At 42.1% G+C, this 20,001-nt stretch overlaps 2 protein-coding genes across 2 annotated transcripts; both read left to right on the plus strand.

Moving 5' to 3' along the window:
- The first annotated feature begins 388 nt into the window (after window positions 1–388).
- Window positions 389–1,395, plus strand: LOC147622523 (uncharacterized). The gene is made up of 2 exons (XM_086822082.1): window positions 389–444; window positions 652–1,395. The coding sequence occupies exons 1-2, from the start codon at window positions 428–430 to the stop codon at window positions 1,316–1,318; spliced, it is 684 nt and encodes a 227-aa protein (XP_086678208.1). The 5' UTR covers window positions 389–427; the 3' UTR covers window positions 1,319–1,395.
- A 9,833-nt stretch (window positions 1,396–11,228) lies between these two features.
- Window positions 11,229–12,321, plus strand: LOC147622524 (uncharacterized). The gene is made up of 2 exons (XM_086822084.1): window positions 11,229–11,370; window positions 11,578–12,321. The coding sequence occupies exons 1-2, from the start codon at window positions 11,354–11,356 to the stop codon at window positions 12,242–12,244; spliced, it is 684 nt and encodes a 227-aa protein (XP_086678210.1). The 5' UTR covers window positions 11,229–11,353; the 3' UTR covers window positions 12,245–12,321.
- Window positions 12,322–20,001: the final 7,680 nt, after the last annotated feature.

Consider the following 20,001-nt stretch of genomic DNA (forward strand, 5'->3'; position numbering starts at 1 on the left):
CCATACTTGGTAAAAAAAAAACTATCCCTAAGGATGCCGCCAAAAAGACAAGTGTGCATTGTTTTTACGTCCTTTTTACATACTCTCCAAGTTCCATACCTATCTTTTCTAGAGCCCTATCACAAAGCAGAGTGGAAAAATAACTTTAAACCTTTCAACTTTTTAATGATTCACGAGACGGCCACTTTTCTTCACTTTTCTCCAACAGAGAAGGTACCATAACTGTGAGAGACATTTTTCTTCAACAGAGAAGCTACCGTAACTTTTCTCCAACAGAGAAGCTATTGTAACTGTGAGAAACATTTTTCCCCACACGTGACACACGCGCACGGGGCAAGCGGTAACTCAGCTGGGATCACTATAAATTGAGCTCCAGCATCGGCCCTCAACAGATACCTACAACTGTCAACAAGCAAAATCCGCGACGATGGCTGGTGCGCGCAGGTAGCGCTCTCTCTCTCTCTAATATGATTTACTGCAGCTTAATCAATGTATATATGCTAAGAACAACTCACTAATTTTGGGTATCTCTTTCTCTCTCTCTCTCGCGCTCTCTCTCTCTCTCTCTCTGATTAATATGATTTACTGCAGCTTAATTAATGTATATATGCTGACCAGAGCAGCACACTAATTTTGGTTGGTGCTCTGCAGCATATTCATGTTCATGTTCTGCATGGGTGCCATGGTGGCGCTAATAGGCGCTGTAGTACCGGCAGACCGGACAGCGGTGCCGGTTCACGGCAAGGTGGGCAGCGTGGTTCGCGAGGAAGGCTGCCCAGAGGCTGCATATGCCTACCCCTTTCAGAGTGTGTGCGACGTGCCAGCACAGTTCGATGTGGAGTACCACCTTGTGGCTCCTTTCAGCAATGCATTGATAGCCAAAGGGGGATTGACGGCAGGTTTCGGCTCCTCCGTTTCTTTCACGGGCAACCAGAGCGATGAAGGGTACAAGTTCAAGTTGACAGCGCTCTCGTCATCCGCCTCCGAGAACATCACCTTGGAGACTGCTTTCACTGTCACCAACACCGAAACCGAGAAGAAGCTTGGGTGGCAATTTAGTGCTTGGCACCGCTCCGTTGTCCTTTCCTTTGTGGACGATGACGATGCCACCGAGTTTCACTTGGCTAGAGCTTGTAATGTCCCCTTGCCTTGCCCAGAGACCACGGGCGCCCGCTGCGAAAGCTACTTCTTCCTCACTCCCGCCCTCGTTGGCCTCACCGGCATCGGCTCAAACTCCGGTTTTGCATTCTCCTGGATTGTGCCTTCTGGCTCTGAATCTTCAGGGAACCTGCCCCTCCTCCTACGCAGGGTCTACTAGAACAACATCAATATTCTCCTGCGGAGGATTGTGGTTGTGCCACAGTTTCAATAAGTAGCAGCTTCAGTTGCAACTTCTTTTGTGTGTGTGTGAGAGAGAGAGAGAGAGAGCTTGCAACTTCTTTTGTGTGTGTGTGTGTGTGTGAGTGAGAGAGAGAGAGAGAGAGAGAGAGATTGTGCAATTCATTGAGCTTATTACATTTGACAACTAGGTATGCACGCCTAAACTCTGCTAAGAAAATTATACGCACCACACAAAGCGACAAATTAACAAACACTGTGATTTGTAATTTTTAGTAGCTTCGCGTATTAAAGAATGGACAAAAATTACATGGAAGTTATTTAGGTGTTGCTAGTTGTTGTATAATGCTAGGTAGTGGAATGGGAGTAAAGAGTTGAGAACCATTCAATTTGTCTTAAACAGAGTTGTGATGAGTATGTGGCATCGTTGTTGTTGTCATTGAAGATAGGTTTTAAACAAGTGCCTCTCAAAAAACAAAAGCGAAATTAGTTACACAAAGAGTTTAATTTGTAAGGCAAGTTTTACTTCAGCAATTATGGTTCCCAACAAGCAAAAAATAATGCTATTAATTAATTAGTTGTGGCTGTTGGTTCCAAAATGCAAAGTTGGATGGTCATTAAAAAAAAAAAGGAAAGGGGGGGCGTGTGCCAGGCACGCGCCCCCCCCTTTCCTTTTTTTTTAATTTTTGTGTACTTTTTCTCTCTCTCTCTCTCTCTCTCTCTCTCTCTCTCTCTCTCTCTCGTTCTGGTTCTCTGCAGAGCAGACGGCAAGGCAAAACAAATCCATGGCGAGAATAAAAGGCAGGGGTTCGTGACACCCAACTCATTTGGGAAGAAGCCTGCCTGCAACATTTTGTGTTCCATATCCTCTAGCTTCAAGTCGATCTCTTTGCTCTGTGCATGCTCTGCACCTTATTATTTGGATCAGTCCATGCTGCAAGCTTCCATGCTTTATTCCTTATTCTCATGGCTTTGGCCGCCAGCTGTGCTGCATACATATTCACCATTAAAACGTAAGCTGCCCCATCGCATGTATGCCAAGTGTGGTGGTGCAGGCGGTGCTCTCGTCAACATGTATGCCAAGTGCGGTGCAGGCGGTGCTCTACTGCCGGTGCAGGCTGTGCTCTCGTCAACATGTATGCCAAGTGTGGTGGTCTCGTGAACATGTATGCAATGTGTGGACTGCAGCCTGCAGGCGCAGCAGAGGCACAGAGAGAGAGAGAGAGCGATGGCAACTAGAGAGAGAATTTGAGGCTAGAGAGAGAGAGGTAGGGGTGACTAGAGAGAGAATATGAAATTAGAGAGAGAGAGAAGCTTGAGAGAGAAATAGTCCAAAGCATTCAATTTTTAAAAAAAATGGGGGAGGGGGTTTTTTTTATTAGTTATTTTTTATGGGCGGTGGACGACAGGGGTCGAGGGCCGGGAAAAAAAATTGGGCACCACCATCTTGATCGGGACGGAAAAAAAAAATACCCGTGGAATTTGTTTTTTGTCCCATTATGTATTGAGTATGTAAATAATTTTTTTTGTTTATACATCCCATTAGCAATTATGCCTCCCCAATCTTAAATGAAATTGATTTCATTAATTATGCCTCCCCAATCTTAAATGAAATTGCATTAATTAGTTAGATGGGGAGGAGCTTAAAAGTAAACTACATTTTTTTTAAAAAAAGGAAGAGGGGGGCGAGTGCTTGGCACTCCGCCCCCCAAGCACTCGCCCCCCCCTTTCCTTTTTTTTAATCTCTCTCTCTCTCTCTCTCTGTGCGCCTTCGCCTCTCCCTTGCAATGTCTCATGGATTTGTTTCCCCTTGCGCCCAACATACAGGTCCACTAGAGCATTGCCCAGCTCGATCTGCTTCTGCAGCAACCCGTGCCTTGAAATTTTGACATGGATTTGTTTCCCCTTGTCAACAGCTTCAAACATGCAGAGCCTGTTGGCCTTGCCCATTTTGAGCATCCTGCAATCAAAGCAATCCAGGACAGAGCTTTCCTAGAAGGGAGCTTCTCTAGAGCACTTTGCGCCTGGCGAAGAGCGCCACACTTGGCATACATGACCACGAGAGTACCACGCAATACAATATGATGCTCCAACAGCCCCTGCCTCCATACCTTGTCAATGGCTCCAGCAGCACAGGCTTTGAGGATGCAGGCATAGGTCACTTCAGTTGGAACGATGCCATTACGATGCATTTGTTCAAAACAATCCAAACCCAGTTGGCCCTTCCCTTCTCGCGCATAGCCTGCTCTCTCTCTCTCTCTCTCTCTCTCTCTCTCTCTAGCTTCTCTCTCTCTAGCCTGCTATCTTTCTCTAGCTTCTCCATCCAAGATGCTATTATGGATCTTGGATGTTAAAATATTTTTTTTAAAATTTATATCCAAGATGTTATTATGCATCTTGGATGCTAAGGCAAGTTTTACTTGAGCAAGTATGTGCACGATTAAACTGTGTTTGTACAATTCATTGGTTTATTACATTGACAAAGAGAGAGAGAGTATGTACCTGGTTTGGAGGCATCGTTGTTGTTGTCATTGAAGATAGGTTTTAAACAAGTGTCACTCAAACAAGAAAAGCGAAGTTAGTTACAAAACAAGTTTAATTTGTAAGGCAAGTTTTACTTGAGCAAGTATATGCACAAATAAACTAATTGTGTTTGTATATTTCGTTGCTTTATTACATTTGACAAAGAGAGAGAGAGACAGAGAGAGGACACAATGTCTTAAAAGTTTCATTTTAAATTTGATTTCTGCAAGACCAGAGAGTCTATCAAGTATTTCTTGAGGAGACTAAGACATCAAAACTTTATGCAATAAGCTTGATCTCCAGTCCAATGGATGGTCCTCCATAGCAAGGTCCCCATTTCTTGAATTTTTTGAGTCAAAGAGAGCTTTTCTTCCGTCTACTTTCAAAAATACCATGTCTTCTTCTTGAAACTCTTGTAGTTTTAAAATTTTGTTAACACAGATATTTTGACAAATCTAAGCTTTTCATATTCACTTTTCATTTCATTCACAATCTACTTGCCTATCCAAACCTTTCCAACATGGCCACACCAAGGAGAAGAGATGCACTCTTAACTGTAAATTCCTTTCCGTGGTTGCTTTTATACGAAAATTTGTCCTTCTCATCCCCGGGGGATGCACCTAAAAAAATGTAAGTGTAGCACGTGAGTTCATCAGGAGGGTTTTTTTAATTGACAAAACCTACAGGATTACATACAAGAGGGGATTTTTAATTACACTTTTGAAAAAAAACCGTAGGTTCCTTAAGAAAGAGGGGTAATTTTATTAGTTGATAGCATGTAGGTAGAGGAGGTTTTCTATTACCCCTTGAACGCACGTGATACAGATGATTTTTTATTAGTGGACCCCCCGAGTTCTCATCATAGTGTGTGTGTGTGTGTGTGTGTGTGTGTGTTGGTGTGATGGATTTGTGGCTCTCTGTGTGTCAATAGAAAGGGAGATTTGCATGTAATATGTTTCTTAAAGACACTATTAACATTTAATATCTACCACATGGCCTTCAAATTCAACCTTTTGTTTGGGACACAAAAAAATGAAGTTTCCTTGTTGTTTCCAAGCTTGGAAAATGATGGAATCTACAAGAAACACATAAACACCATTTCCTGGGCCCGACCTACCATTTCCTACAACTGAGGTACCATGGACTCACAAGTACAAGAGCAAATCCGTACCATCCAATCGCAAGTATAAGACTAGATGGATACCATCCATTTACATTTTTGCGGATGCCTTGAATTCCCAAAAATTGAATTTCTTGTCTATCACATAGGTCATGACACAACAGTAGGTGATAGCCCTGCAAGAATGCATTCTAGCACCAAGTTTGGGAAATGGAGAACCATAGAACCCACCCCCAAACATGAAGTTTTAGTCTTCTATCATAGAGGGGATTGAGGAGGAGGTCAAGGATGAGGGCAATCCGGTTGCAAAGGGGGACAAGAGTTCGTTCCCTATGACGATGGAAAAGAACCAGGTAGTACTATCACAGTTCAACCCTTGGTTTGCAGCTTGCCTAGCTTCATCAAGTATGATGGTAAGTGATAACATGGTGTAGTCAATAAGTTCATCAAGCAATTTATGGCTCACTTCATGTTAGCTAAGATTAGGGACCCATAAGACAAGGTTCACCTAGCAGCCCCTCATCTCACAAGCAAGGCGGTGCCATGGTGGCAGCATTGGACTGTATAGAACCCTCGTATGCCAAAATATGACTGGAGAACATTACAATTGGGACACAATCATCTCAAATTTCAAGCACTATTTTCTCTATCCACAATACCTCACTACATTGGAGGATGACTTTGTTGAACTCAAGTAGAAAGGAATGCCAAATTTGAGTTACTTCAACAAACTTTTGACCTTAGCTTAGCAAATAGAAGCTACGGATAAGTAGAAGCTCTGGGCCTTCACTTGAGGGTTGGATTCCTCAATCATATATGCGATCAAAAATCTCAACCCAAAGACATATGAGGACGCATTGGCACTGACACAAAACAAGGAGATAAAGCTAAATGATGGTAAGCCAAAGCAAGCAATAGGTGGGAATTCTTTGCAGTAGCATAATGGGAAGGGCCACAACAGTAATAACAACAACAAGAATGAGAAACTAAGCAATAGTTGCAAGCCTAGATGACTCCCAACGAAAACAAAGGGCAAGGATAATAGGTGGATTACTATACGTAGAGAAGCAAAAGGCCTATATGGTCGAACAGAGATGCTTAAGATGTCATGTCAAACAGCATGGGAAGGAGGACTGTATGATGTGGAAGGAAAGGCAATAAGCCTCGATCAAACCAACCACCCTAGCTTCAAAAACCTCAGTAGTCCCAGCCACAAGCGTGGTGGTACAAAGGGCCACATATTTACCATTATCCTCGACACTGGTAGCACAACGGATCTTGTCTCCACATCTAGATGCCAAGTTAGAGTGTATCATGCTGCCCTTTGTGCTCGATGTTGATGGGTTCACACCAGGTATCCGCATGCAGATCACCGAAAAGGTGGCAAAAAAAGGAACAATTGTTTGTTCAACAAGTAGCATTTGAGCAACATTTTCTTGCCGCTCCCCTCATAGGGTGTGACATGATCCTTGGGAACCCTTAGTTTGATAATGATTAGATAGCAAGATGAGCACGTTCTTCATCACAGAAGGTGTGCCTACCCTAGTCACCCTCACCGATGTTTAGAGTCATCTAGGTATCCCATTGATCTTACATCTCCAGGCAAAGTGAGTCATCAAGAAGGGAGCCGAAATTGCATTATTGTATGTTCGAGTTTCTTCAAAGCATTTTTCAACTTATAATCCCAAGCAGGTTGGCTTCATTTATGGATCCAACACCACAATATCACAACTAGAACACGAACCCGGGATTGAAAAGGCATCATCATATCCTATTGAGAGATGACCTTCCTCTGAAAGTTCCGCCCTATCAACCAAAAGACCATTGGATCATGGTCATTCCTGACCCAAAACCACCGAGCGAGTTTCCTATTGCTTATCAAAAGCATTGGAAGGGCAATTGGAGATGGATCGGGCCAGATTCATCCGTCTGAGGTCATCTCCATTCCCATCACCCATCCTCTCTGTCATAAATAAGGAAAGGTCGCACCAATTGTGCATCAACTATATAGATCATGAAACAAGCTGACAATCAAGCACAAGTTCCAGATGCTTCAACTTGAAGAGTGGCTACCACCAAGTTTGGATTTTTTAGGCCAACATTCCAAAAACAGCTTTTAGAACCGAACAAGGCCGCTATGAGTTCGTGGTGATTCCCTCTGGCATAACTGGTGCTCGAGGGACATTCTATAAAACAATTTCCTATGATTTTTCTATACTTATTGGGAAGTGTGTTTTAATATTTTAAGATGATATCCTAGTTTTTTTAACAACATATGAGCAACAATTTGTTGGATGTGGAGAAGGTTTTATGAATTTTGGAGGAAAATCAACCCTAGAAATTGGCATCCGAGGAACCAGTTTTGAAGATTACCCTCGGGGGGGTCACTTACAAAAAAATTGCCTATCAGGTGAGTTCAATAGAAATATATTTTAAATATATAAAACTTACAAAAATATATTTAAATAGGGGATTTATTTTTTATATTTTGGAAAAAAAATACAGATTTGAATAGAAAAGGATACATAAATTCATTCAAAAATTCACAGATAAGGGATTTTTAAAATAGGCCTTGAACGCACGCGATATAGTAAGTTTTCATAGACCTCGCTTTGGATGCCTCTGCAGTGTCATGTTCTTGCAAAATTTTAACCTATCTTCTAAGCTCTGCCTCTTCCTGCTTATTTAGAAGCCTTACATTACCCGCTTCCCGAAGGCGAACCAAAGCAGTTTGAGCATGAGCAATATGATTGCGGTTTTGCTGAGCATAAAACTTGCCACATTTACGAATGACATGCTGCATTTCAGTAGTAAAGGCCTGCCACTTTTGCAAATTATTGAAGGGCTGCGATTGAATATACTACAGTAAGTTGATAACAGTATTATGAAAAAGGCCCCGCCCAAGATGAGTGTTATTAACCATAAGCAGCCGTTTTTGATGCATAGCGCCCATAGCATGCTGCCAACCAAACACAGCCATGTGAAGGAGTAGCGGGCAGTGATCTGAAAGGTGCATTGCGCTACATACCTGCACATCACATACGGGTGGCAGCCAGTCAAGGCCCATAGCATAGATACAGTCCAGCCTTGACCATGCTCTAGAGTGAGACGCGGAATGGAAAGTGTATCCGCAGCAATCCATACCATGGCACTGAACCCACATATCATGTAAACATAGATGAGCACTTGCAGATTACCACACATCTCTCTCTGCCGCTAACAAAACACCTGCACCAGTTGCAGAATCATGAGAAAATTCGAGCATGTTAAAATCCCCACAGAGAAAACCATCCACCATATTAACAATACAGAGCCAATCCTATAACTGACATCGAGCATTGGAATTATTGGCCCCATAAAAGTTACCAATCGAGATAGAAATACCATCATATCTACATGAGACAAAGAGCCCTCTGCCTGAAGCATGATTAAGGAGAAGTGTAGGATTAAGATTATCCTTTACTATTGTCAATGTACCGGAGTAGCCATCAGGAGAACCACCATAAAACAGAGAGTACTGATGACAATGACCCACCGAGTGTGCCTTATCATGCAGCTTATGTTCCTGTATACAAGCCACATCAAAATCCTGCTCTAAAATCCATTTCCATAAAGCCTTCAATTTATCAGGACTATGAAGGCCTTTCACATTGAAGGAAGCAATCTTCATGCAAGTTGGGTATTTGGAACCATCTCCCCTGGCTCCCTAGACTGCTCTGAATCATTCATGACAATCTCAGGATTAACTGAGCTATTATTTGTATGCATAGTTTCCTCTAACGCAAGATCCTGAGCAAGAGCAGCATAATTATTATAATTAGAATAGCCAAAGGAAAAGGAGTACCTGGTTCGGGGTTTAGTAAGAGCTCTCTTGTACGACACATTGGTAAACCCATCAGAATCCATAGCCCTCTTCCCTTTGTCAAGTGATTTGGAAGTAGAAGGAGGCACTGATGCAGATGCCTGATTGACCGGATTCATATGTCCCTTATGAGGAGAAGCATGCATAGGAGGCCTCCCCTGTTGTCTAGGAACAGGAGGGGATGAAGGCTGTGACGCAGGGAGCCAGGTTTTCCCAAAGATGTGCTCAGGAAGGAACCATCGTTTTACTTCCAGGATAACTGGGAATGAGCTTTATGTCAACTGCTGAGAGAGTAGGACGGTTTTTGGAGAAATGCCCAATATTACCACAATGAGAACATGCTCCTGTAAGAGATCCCCATTTCAAATAAATAACAATCCTGTCCACTCCGATGTCAATCTCTAATGTGGAAGGGAATTTTTCATCTGTCTTCCACATGATACAAACCTTGTTCCTGTTAGGAGAGTTAATTGAGGGTGAGAAAAGCACTTTCCCAAGTGAGCCTGCTATATCATTGATGCCACCCCATAAGAAGGCAGGCAAATCAAACAGCTCCACCCATACCAGAGAGTTAGTGAGAAGATCTTCCTTTATGAGTCTCACTGGCTTCCAAGGAAATACATGCACAACCTGTTGATGCAATAGAACAGTACGAGTGCTGAGAAATTGATCTCTATCTTCCAGATTATGAAGTAGAACTTCAAAGAGCCCTTGCCCTGCATAAAAAATCTTGTCGATGGCAAAGTATTGAAAACCAGCATCGATGGCCATAGCAACATCCTTAATGAGCGGCAATTTTCCCGTGTAGTACAGGACAAGCCCCCTTGAACGAAACACATTCATATGATTCCATGCTACTTGAGGAACAATATGTACAACTCAGTCCCCTTTTACAGAAGGGTCTTTCGTGAAAGCATCATCAAGCACATATTTTAAAACTGATTCATCAAAAGGCTGAAGCTTAAGAACCTCTGTATCAGGTAGCAAAGGGCTTGCTGCCTCATGCTCCAACACCTTGAATGCAGATGGTAGTTTTCAGAGAGGGTACTCGAAGCCATAACTCAGAAGAAAAAAAAAAGCACCTGAGTTGAATCCCAGGAAGTGTTGCAGAGCTGCGGGCGAGAAGAAAGCCAACGTGTGTGCAGAGCTACGTTTTTGCTTCACGTTCTTCCATCTCCTTATATATATATGTATATATATATATATATATATGTATATATATATATATATATATGTATATATATATATATATACATACATACATACATACATATATATATATGTATGTATGTATGTATGTATATATATATATATGTATATATATATATATATACATACATACATATATATATACATATATATATATATATATATGTGTGTGTGTGTGTGTATATATATGTATATATACATACATATATATATATATATATATATGTATATATATATATATCTATATATATATATATATATTACAACAAGGGTGCATTATTGAAAGCCATTCACTTTCACATACTATCTCCACAAAGAGTACAACAAAGAAACAAAGCTATCAAGCTAGCATTATTATACATTGTACAATAAATTTGGTCACGTGGGCTATAATTCACTTTCCCATAGTTGCTTTCACATTCCCGTACTCGATAAAACAAAAACTATTCCGAGGGATGTCGCAAAAATGATCACTTCAAGACAATTGTGCATTGTTTACATTGTAATGTAAATTTGGTCACATGGGCTATTCACTTTCTATACTTTCTTTTACTGCTTCCACAAAGTTCACACAACAAAGCACGAAAGTTGTTCTTTTTGCATCCTGATCTCCAAGTTCCGATCTTTTCTCTTATTGTTGATGATATTCAGAGGATGTGTAATATGCTTAGTAGATGCTGGTATGGTTCATATGGATTGCCAGTAACAAATGTGTGTGTGTCTGATAACAAGGGTGCATTTTTGAAAGCCGTTCACTTGTCTCCACAAAGAGTACAACAACGCAACAAAGTGTCAGGCTAGCATCATTATACATTGTACAATAAGTTTGGTCACATGGGCTATAAGTCACTTTCCCAGGGTTGCTTTCACATTCCCATACTTGGTAAAAAAAAAACTATCCCTAAGGATGCCGCCAAAAAGACAAGTGTGCATTGTTTTTACGTCCTTTTTACATACTCTCCAAGTTCCATACCTATCTTTTCTAGAGCCCTATCACAAAGCAGAGTGGAAAAATAACTTTAAACCTTTCAACTTTTTAATGATTCACGAGACGGCCACTTTTCTTCACTTTTCTCCAACAGAGAAGGTACCATAACTGTGAGAGACATTTTTCTTCAACAGAGAAGCTACCGTAACTTTTCTCCAACAGAGAAGCTATTGTAACTGTGAGAAACATTTTTCCCCACACGTGACACACGCGCACGGGGCAAGCGGTAACTCAGCTGGGATCACTATAAATTGAGCTCCAGCCTCGGCCCTCAACAGATACCTACAACTGTCAACAAGCAAAATCCGCGACGATGGCTGGTGCGCGCAGGTAGCGCTCTCTCTCTCTCTAATATGATTTACTGCAGCTTAATCAATGTATATATGCTAAGAACAACTCACTAATTTTGGGTATCTCTTTCTCTCTCTCTCTCGCGCTCTCTCTCTCTCTCTCTCTGATTAATATGATTTACTGCAGCTTAATTAATGTATATATGCTGACCAGAGCAGCACACTAATTTTGGTTGGTGCTCTGCAGCATATTCATGTTCATGTTCTGCATGGGTGCCATGGTGGCGCTAATAGGCGCTGTAGTACCGGCAGACCGGACAGCGGTGCCGGTTCACGGCAAGGTGGGCAGCGTGGTTCGCGAGGAAGGCTGCCCAGAGGCTGCATATGCCTACCCCTTTCAGAGTGTGTGCGACGTGCCAGCACAGTTCGATGTGGAGTACCACCTTGTGGCTCCTTTCAGCAATGCATTGATAGCCAAAGGGGGATTGACGGCAGGTTTCGGCTCCTCCGTTTCTTTCACGGGCAACCAGAGCGATGAAGGGTACAAGTTCAAGTTGACAGCGCTCTCGTCATCCGCCTCCGAGAACATCACCTTGGAGACTGCTTTCACTGTCACCAACACCGAAACCGAGAAGAAGCTTGGGTGGCAATTTAGTGCTTGGCACCGCTCCGTTGTCCTTTCCTTTGTGGACGATGACGATGCCACCGAGTTTCACTTGGCTAGAGCTTGTAATGTCCCCTTGCCTTGCCCAGAGACCACGGGCGCCCGCTGCGAAAGCTACTTCTTCCTCACTCCCGCCCTCGTTGGCCTCACCGGCATCGGCTCAAACTCCGGTTTTGCATTCTCCTGGATTGTGCCTTCTGGCTCTGAATCTTCAGGGAACCTGCCCCTCCTCCTACGCAGGGTCTACTAGAACAACATCAATATTCTCCTGCGGAGGATTGTGGTTGTGCCACAGTTTCAATAAGTAGCAGCTTCAGTTGCAACTTCTTTTGTGTGTGTGTGTGAGAGAGAGAGAGAGAGCTTGCAACTTCTTTTGTGTGTGTGTGTGTGTGTGTGAGAGTGAGAGAGAGAGAGAGAGAGAGAGAGATTGTGCAATTCATTGAGCTTATTACATTTGACAACTAGGTATGCACGCCTAAACTCTGCTAAGAAAATTATACGCACCACACAAAGCGACAAATTAACAAACACTGTGATTTGTAATTTTTAGTAGCTTCGCGTATTAAAGAATGGACAAAAATTACATGGAAGTTATTTAGGTGTTGCTAGTTGTTGTATAATGCTAGGTAGTGGAATGGGAGTAAAGAGTTGAGAACCATTCAATTTGTCTTAAACAGAGTTGTGATGAGTATGTGGCATCGTTGTTGTTGTCATTGAAGATAGGTTTTAAACAAGTGCCTCTCAAAAAACAAAAGCGAAATTAGTTACACAAAGAGTTTAATTTGTAAGGCAAGTTTTACTTCAGCAATTATGGTTCCCAACAAGTAAAAAATAATGCTATTAATTAATTAGTTGTGGCTGCTGGTTCCAAAATGCAAAGTTGGATGGTCATTAAAAAAAAAAGGAAAGGGGGGGCGTGTGCCAGGCACGCGCCCCCCCTTTCCTTTTTTTTAAATTTTTGTGTACTTTTTCTCTCTCTCTCTCTCGTTCTGGTTCTCTGCAGAGCAGACGGCAAGGCAAAACAAATCCATGGTGAGAATAAAAGGCAGGGGTTCGTGACACCCAACTCATTTGGGAAGAAGCCTGCCTGCAACATTTTGTGTTCCATATCCTCTAGCTTCAAGTCGATCTCTTTGCTCTGTGCATGCTCTGCACCTTATTATTTGGATCAGTCCATGCTGCAAGCTTCCATGCTTTATTCCTTATTCTCATGGCTTCAATGTCTTTGGCCGCCAGCTGTGCTGCATACATATTCACCATTAAAACGTAAGCTGCCCCATCGCATGTATGCCAAGTGTGGTGGTGCAGGCGATGCAGGCGGTGCTCTCGGCAACATGTATGCCAAGTGTAAGCTGCCCCATCGCATGTATGCCAAGTGTGGTGGTGCAGGCGGTGCTCTCGTCAACATGTATGCCAAGTGCGGTGCAGGCGGTGCTCTACTGCCGGTGCAGGCTGTGCTCTCGTCAACATGTATGCCAAGTGTGGTGGTCTCGTGAACATGTATGCAATGTGTGGACTGCAGCCTGCAGGCGCAGCAGAGGCAGAGAGAGAGAGAGAGAGCGATGGCAACTAGAGAGAGAATTTGAGGCTAGAGAGAGAGAGGCTAGAGAGAGAGAGGTAGGGGTGACTAGAGAGAGAATATGAAATTAGAGAGAGAGAGAAGCTTGAGAGAGAAATAGTCCAAAGCATTCAATTTTAAAAAAAAATGGGGGAGGGGGTTTTTTTTATTAGTTATTTTTTATGGGCGGTGGACGACAGGGGTCGAGGGCCGGGAAAAAAAATTGGGCACCACCATCTTGATCGGGACGGAAAAAAAAATACCCGTGGAATTTGTTTTTTGTCCCATTATGTATTGAGTATGTAAATAATTTTTTTTGTTTATACATCCCATTAGCAATTATGCCTCCCCAATCTTAAATGAAATTGATTTCATTAATTATGCCTCCCCAATCTTAAATGAAATTGCATTAATTAGTTAAATGGGGAGGAGCTTAAAAGTAAACTACATTTTTTAAAAAAAAAGGAAGAGGGGGGCGAGTGCTTGGCACTCCGCCCCCCCCCCCCCTTTCCTTTTTTTTAATCTCTCTCTCTCTCTCTCTGTGCGCCTTCGCCTCTCCCTTGCAATGTCTCATGGATTTGTTTCCCCTTGCGCCCAACATACAGGTCCACTAGAGCATTGCCCAGCTCGATCTGCTTCTGCAGCAACCCGTGCCTTGAAATTTCGACATGGATTTGTTTCCCCTTGTCAACAGCTTCAAATATGCAGAGCCTGTTGGCCTTGCCCATTTTGAGCATCCTGCAATCAAAGCAATCTAGGACAGAGCTTTCCTAGAAGGGAGCTTCTCTAGAGCACTTTGCGCCTGGCGAAGAGCGCCACACTTGGCATACATGACCACGAGAGCACCACGCAATACAATATGATGCTCCAACAGCCCCTGCCTCCATACCTTGTCAATGGCTCCAGCAGCACAGGCTTTGAGGATGCAGGCATAGGTCACTTCAGTTGGAACGATGCCATTACGATGCATTTGTTCAAAACAATCCAAACCCAGTTGGCCCTTCCCTTCTCGCGCATAGCCTGCTCTCTCTCTCTCTCTCTCTCTCTCTCTCTCTCTCTCTCTCTAGCTTCTCTCTCTCTAGCCTGCTATCTTTCTCTAGCTTCTCCATCCAAGATGCTATTATGGATCTTGGATGTTAAAATATTTTTTTTAAAATTTATATCCAAGATGTTATTATGCATCTTGGATGCTAAGGCAAGTTTTACTTGAGCAAGTATGTGCACGATTAAACTGTGTTTGTACAATTCATTGGTTTATTACATTGACAAAGAGAGAGAGAGTATGTACCTGGTTTGGAGGCATCGTTGTTGTTGTCATTGAAGATAGGTTTTAAACAAGTGTCACTCAAACAAGAAAAGCGAAGTTAGTTACAAAACAAGTTTAATTTGTAAGGCAAGTTTTACTTGAGCAAGTATATGCACAAATAAACTAATTGTGTTTGTATATTTCGTTGCTTTATTACATTTGACAAAGAGAGAGAGAGACAGAGAGAGGACACAATGTCTTAAAAGTTTCATTTTAAATTTGATTTCTGCAAGACCAGAGAGTCTATCAAGTATTTCTTGAGGAGACTAAGACATCAAAACTTTATGCAATAAGCTTGATCTCCAGTCCAATGGATGGTCCTCCATAGCAAGGTCCCCATTTCTTGAATTTTTTGAGTCAAAGAGAGCTTTTCTTCCGTCTACTTTCAAAAATACCATGTCTTCTTCTTGAAACTCTTGTAGTTTTAAAATTTTGTTAACACTTAGATATTTTGACAAATCTAAGCTTTTCATATTCACTTTTCATTTCATTCACAATCTACTTGCCTATCCAAACCTTTCCAACATGGCCACACCAAGGAGAAGAGATGCACTCTTAACTGTAAATTCCTTTCCGTGGTTGCTTTTATACGAAAATTTGTCCTTCTCATCCCCGGGGGATGCACCTAAAAAAATGTAAGTGTAGCACGTGAGTTCATCAGGAGGGTTTTTTTAATTGACAAAACCTACAGGATTACATACAAGAGGGGATTTTTAATTACACTTTTGAAAAAAACCCGTAGGTTCCTTAAGAAAGAGGGGTAATTTTATTAGTTGATAGCATGTAGGTAGAGGAGGTTTTCTATTACCCCTTGAACGCACGTAATACAGATGATTTTTTATTAGTGGACCCCCCGAGTTCTCATCATAGTGTGTGTGTGTGTGTGTTGGTGTGATGGATTTGTGGCTCTCTGTGTGTCAATAGAAAGGGAGATTTGCATGTAATATGTTTCTTAAAGACACTATTAACATTTAATATCTACCACATGGCCTTCAAATTCAACCTTTTGTTTGGGACACAAAAAAATGAAGTTTCCTTGCTGTTTCCAAGCTTGGAAAATGATGGAATCTACAAGAAACACATAAACACCATTTCCTGGGCCCGACCTACCATTTCCTACAACTGAGGTACCATGGACTCACAAGTACAAGAGCAAATCCGTACCATCCAATCGCAAGTATAAGACTAGATGGATACCATCCATTTACATTTTTGCGGATGCCTTGAATTCCCAAAAATTGAATTTCTTGTCTATCACATAGGTCATGACACAACAGTAGGGGATAGCCCTGCAAGAATGCATTCTAGCACCAAGTTTGGGAAATGGAGAACCATAGAACCCACCCCCAAACATGAAGTTTTAGTCTTCTATCATAGAGGGGATTGAGGAGGAGGTCAAGGATGAGGGCAATCCGGTTGCAAAGGGGGACAAGAGTTCGTTCCCTATGACGATGGAAAAGAACCAGGTAGTACTATCACAGTTCAACCCTTGGTTTGCAGCTTGCCTAGCTTCATCAAGTATGATGGTAAGTGATAACATGGTGTAGTCAATAAGTTCATCAAGCAATTTATGGCTCACTTCATGTTAGCTAAGATTAGGGACCCATAAGACAAGGTTCACCTAGCAGCCCCTCATCTCACAAGCAAGGCGGTGCCATGGTGGCAGCATTGGACTGTATAGAACCCTCGTATGCCAAAATATGACTGGAGAACATTACAATTGGGACACAATCATCTCAAATTTCAAGCACTATTTTCTCTATCCACAATACCTCACTACATTGGAGGATGACTTTGTTGAACTCAAGTAGAAAGGAATGCCAAATTTGAGTTACTTCAACAAACTTTTGACCTTAGCTTAGCAAATAGAAGCTACGGATAAGTAGAAGCTCTGGGCCTTCACTTGAGGGTTGGATTCCTCAATCATATATGCGATCAAAAATCTCAACCCAAAGACATATGAGGACGCATTGGCACTGACACAAAACAAGGAGATAAAGCTAAATGATGGTAAGCCAAAGCAAGCAATAGGTGGGAATTCTTTGCAGTAGCATAATGGGAAGGGCCACAACAGTAATAACAACAACAAGAATGAGAAACTAAGCAATAGTTGCAAGCCTAGATGACTCCCAACAAAAACAAAGGGCAAGGATAATAGGTGGATTACTATACGTAGAGAAGCAAAAGGCCTATATGGTCGAACAGAGATGCTTAAGATGTCATGTCAAACAGCATGGGAAGGAGGACTGTATGATGTGGAAGGAAAGGCAGTAAGCCTCAATCAAACCAACCACCCTAGCTTCAAAAACCTCAGTAGTCCCAGCCACAAGCGTGGTGGTACAAAGGGCCACATATTTACCATTATCCTCGACACTGGTAGCACAACGGATCTTGTCTCCACATCTAGATGCCAAGTTAGAGTGTATCATGCTGCCCTTTGTGCTCGATGTTGATGGGTTCACACCAGGTATCCGCATGCAGATCACCGAAAAGGTGGCAAAAAAAGGAACAATTGTTTGTTCAACAAGTAGCATTTGAGCAACATTTTCTTGCCGCTCCCCTCATAGGGTGTGACATGATCCTTGGGAACCCTTAGTTTGATAATGATTAGATAGCAAGATGAGCACGTTCTTCATCACAGAAGGTGTGCCTACCCAAGTCAACCTCACCGATGTTTAGAGTCTTCTAGGTATCCCATTCATCTTACATCTCCAGGCAAAGTGAGTCATCAAGAAGGGAGCCGAAATTGCATTATTGTATGTTCGAGTTTCTTCAAAGCATTTTTCAACTTATAATCCCAAGCAGGTTGGCTTCATTTATGGATCCAACACCACAATATCACAACTAGAACACGAACCCGGGATTGAAAAGGCATCATCATATCCTATTGAGAGATGACCTTCCTCTGAAAGTTCCGCCCTATCAACCAAAAGACCATTGGATCATGGTCATTCCTGACCCAAAACCACCGAGCGAGTTTCCTATTGCTTATCAAAAGCATTGGAAGGGCAATTGGAGATGGATCGGGCCGGATTCATCCGTCTGAGGTCATCTCCATTCGCATCACCCATCCTCTCTGTCATAAATAAGGAAAGGTCGCACCAATTGTGCATCAACTATATAGATCATGAAACAAGCTGACAATCAAGAACAAGTTCCAGATGCTTCAACTTGAAGAGTGGCTACCACCAAGTTTGGATTTTTTAGGCCAACATTCCAAAAACAGCTTTTAGAACCGAACAAGGCCGCTATGAGTTCGTGGTGATTCCCTCTGGCATAACTGGTGCTCGAGGGACATTCTATAAAACAATTTCCTATGATTTTTCTATACTTATTGGGAAGTGTGTTTTAATATTTTAAGATGATATCCTAGTTTTTTTAACAACATATGAGCAACAATTTGTTGGATGTGGAGAAGGTTTTATGAATTTTGGAGGAAAATCAACCCTAGAAATTGGCATCCGAGGAACCAGTTTTGAAGATTACCCTCGGGGGGGTCACTTACAAAAAAATTGCCTATCAGGTGAGTTCAATAGAAATATATTTTAAATATATAGAACTTACAAAAATATATTTAAATAGGGGATTTATTTTTTATATTTTGGAAAGAAAATACAGATTTGAATGGAAAAGGATACATAAATTCATTCAAAAATTCACAGATAAGGGATTTTTAAAATAGGCCTTGAACGCACTCGATATAGTAAGTTTTCATAGACCTCGCTTTGGATGCCTCTGCAGTGTCATGTTCTTGCAAAATTTTAACCTATCTTCTAAGCTCTGCCTCTTCCTGCTTATTTAGAAGCCTTACATTACCCGCTTCCCGAAGGCGAACCAAAGCAGTTTGAGCATGAGCAATATGATTGCGATTTTGCTGAGCATAAAACTTGCCACATTTACGAATGACATGCTGCATTTCAGTAGTAAAGGCCTGCCACTTTTGCAAATTATTGAAGGGCTGCGATTGAATATACTACAGTAAGTTGATAACAGTATTATGAAAAAGGCCCCGTCCAAGATGAGTGTTATTAACCATAAGCAGCCGTTTTTGATGCATAGCGCCCATAGCATGCTGCCAACCAAACACAGCCATGTGAAGGAGTAGCGGGCAGTGATCTGAAAGGTGCATTACGTTACATACCTGCACATCACATACGGGTGGCAGCCAGTCAAGGCCCATAGCATAGATACAGTCCAGCCTTGACCATGCTCTAGAGTGAGACGCGGAATGGAAAGTGTATCCGCAGCAATCCATACCATGGCACTGAACCCACATATCATGTAAACATAGATGAGCACTTGCAGATTACCACACATCTCTCTCTGCCGCTAACAAAACACCTGCACCAGTTGCAGAATCATGAGAAAATTCGAGCATGTTAAAATCCCCACAGAGAAAACCATCCACCATATTAACAGTACAGAGCCAATCCTATAACTGACATCGAGCATTGGAATTATTGGCCCCATAAAAGTTACCAATCGAGATAGAAATACCATCATATCTACATGAGACAAAGAGCCCTCTCCCTGAAGCATGATTAAGGAGAAGTGTAGGATTAAGATTATCCTTTACTATTGTCAATGTACCGGAGTAGCCATCAGGAGAACCACCATAAAACAGAGAGTACTGATGACAATGACCCACCGAGTGTGCCTTATCATGCAGCTTATGTTCCTGTATACAAACCACATCAAAATCCTGCTCTAAAATCCATTTCCATAAAGCCTTCAATTTATCAGGACTATGAAGGCCTTTCACATTGAAGGAAGCAATCTTCATGCAAGTTGGGTATTTGGAACCATCTCCCCTGGCTCCCTAGACTGCTCTGAATCATTCATGACAATCTCAAGATTAACTGAGCTATTATTTGTATGCATAGTTTCCTCTAACGCAAGATCTTGAGCAAGAGCAGCATAATTATTATAATTAGAATAGCCAGAGGAAAAGGAGTACCTGGTTCGGGGTTTAGTAAGAGCTCTCCTGTACGACACATTGGTAAACCCATCAGAATCCATAGCCCTCTTCCCTTTGTCAGGTGATTTGGAAGTAGAAGGAGGCACTGATGCAGATGCCTGATTGACCGGACTCATATGTCCCTTATGAGGAGAAGCATGCATAGGAGGCCTCCCCTGTTGTGTA

The sequence above is a fragment of the Cibotium barometz genome, chromosome 28 (genome assembly GCF_041138505.1).
Source record: "Cibotium barometz isolate CiBa-2024 chromosome 28, ASM4113850v1, whole genome shotgun sequence".
In the NCBI taxonomy this organism is placed as follows: domain Eukaryota; kingdom Viridiplantae; phylum Streptophyta; class Polypodiopsida; order Cyatheales; family Cibotiaceae; genus Cibotium; species Cibotium barometz.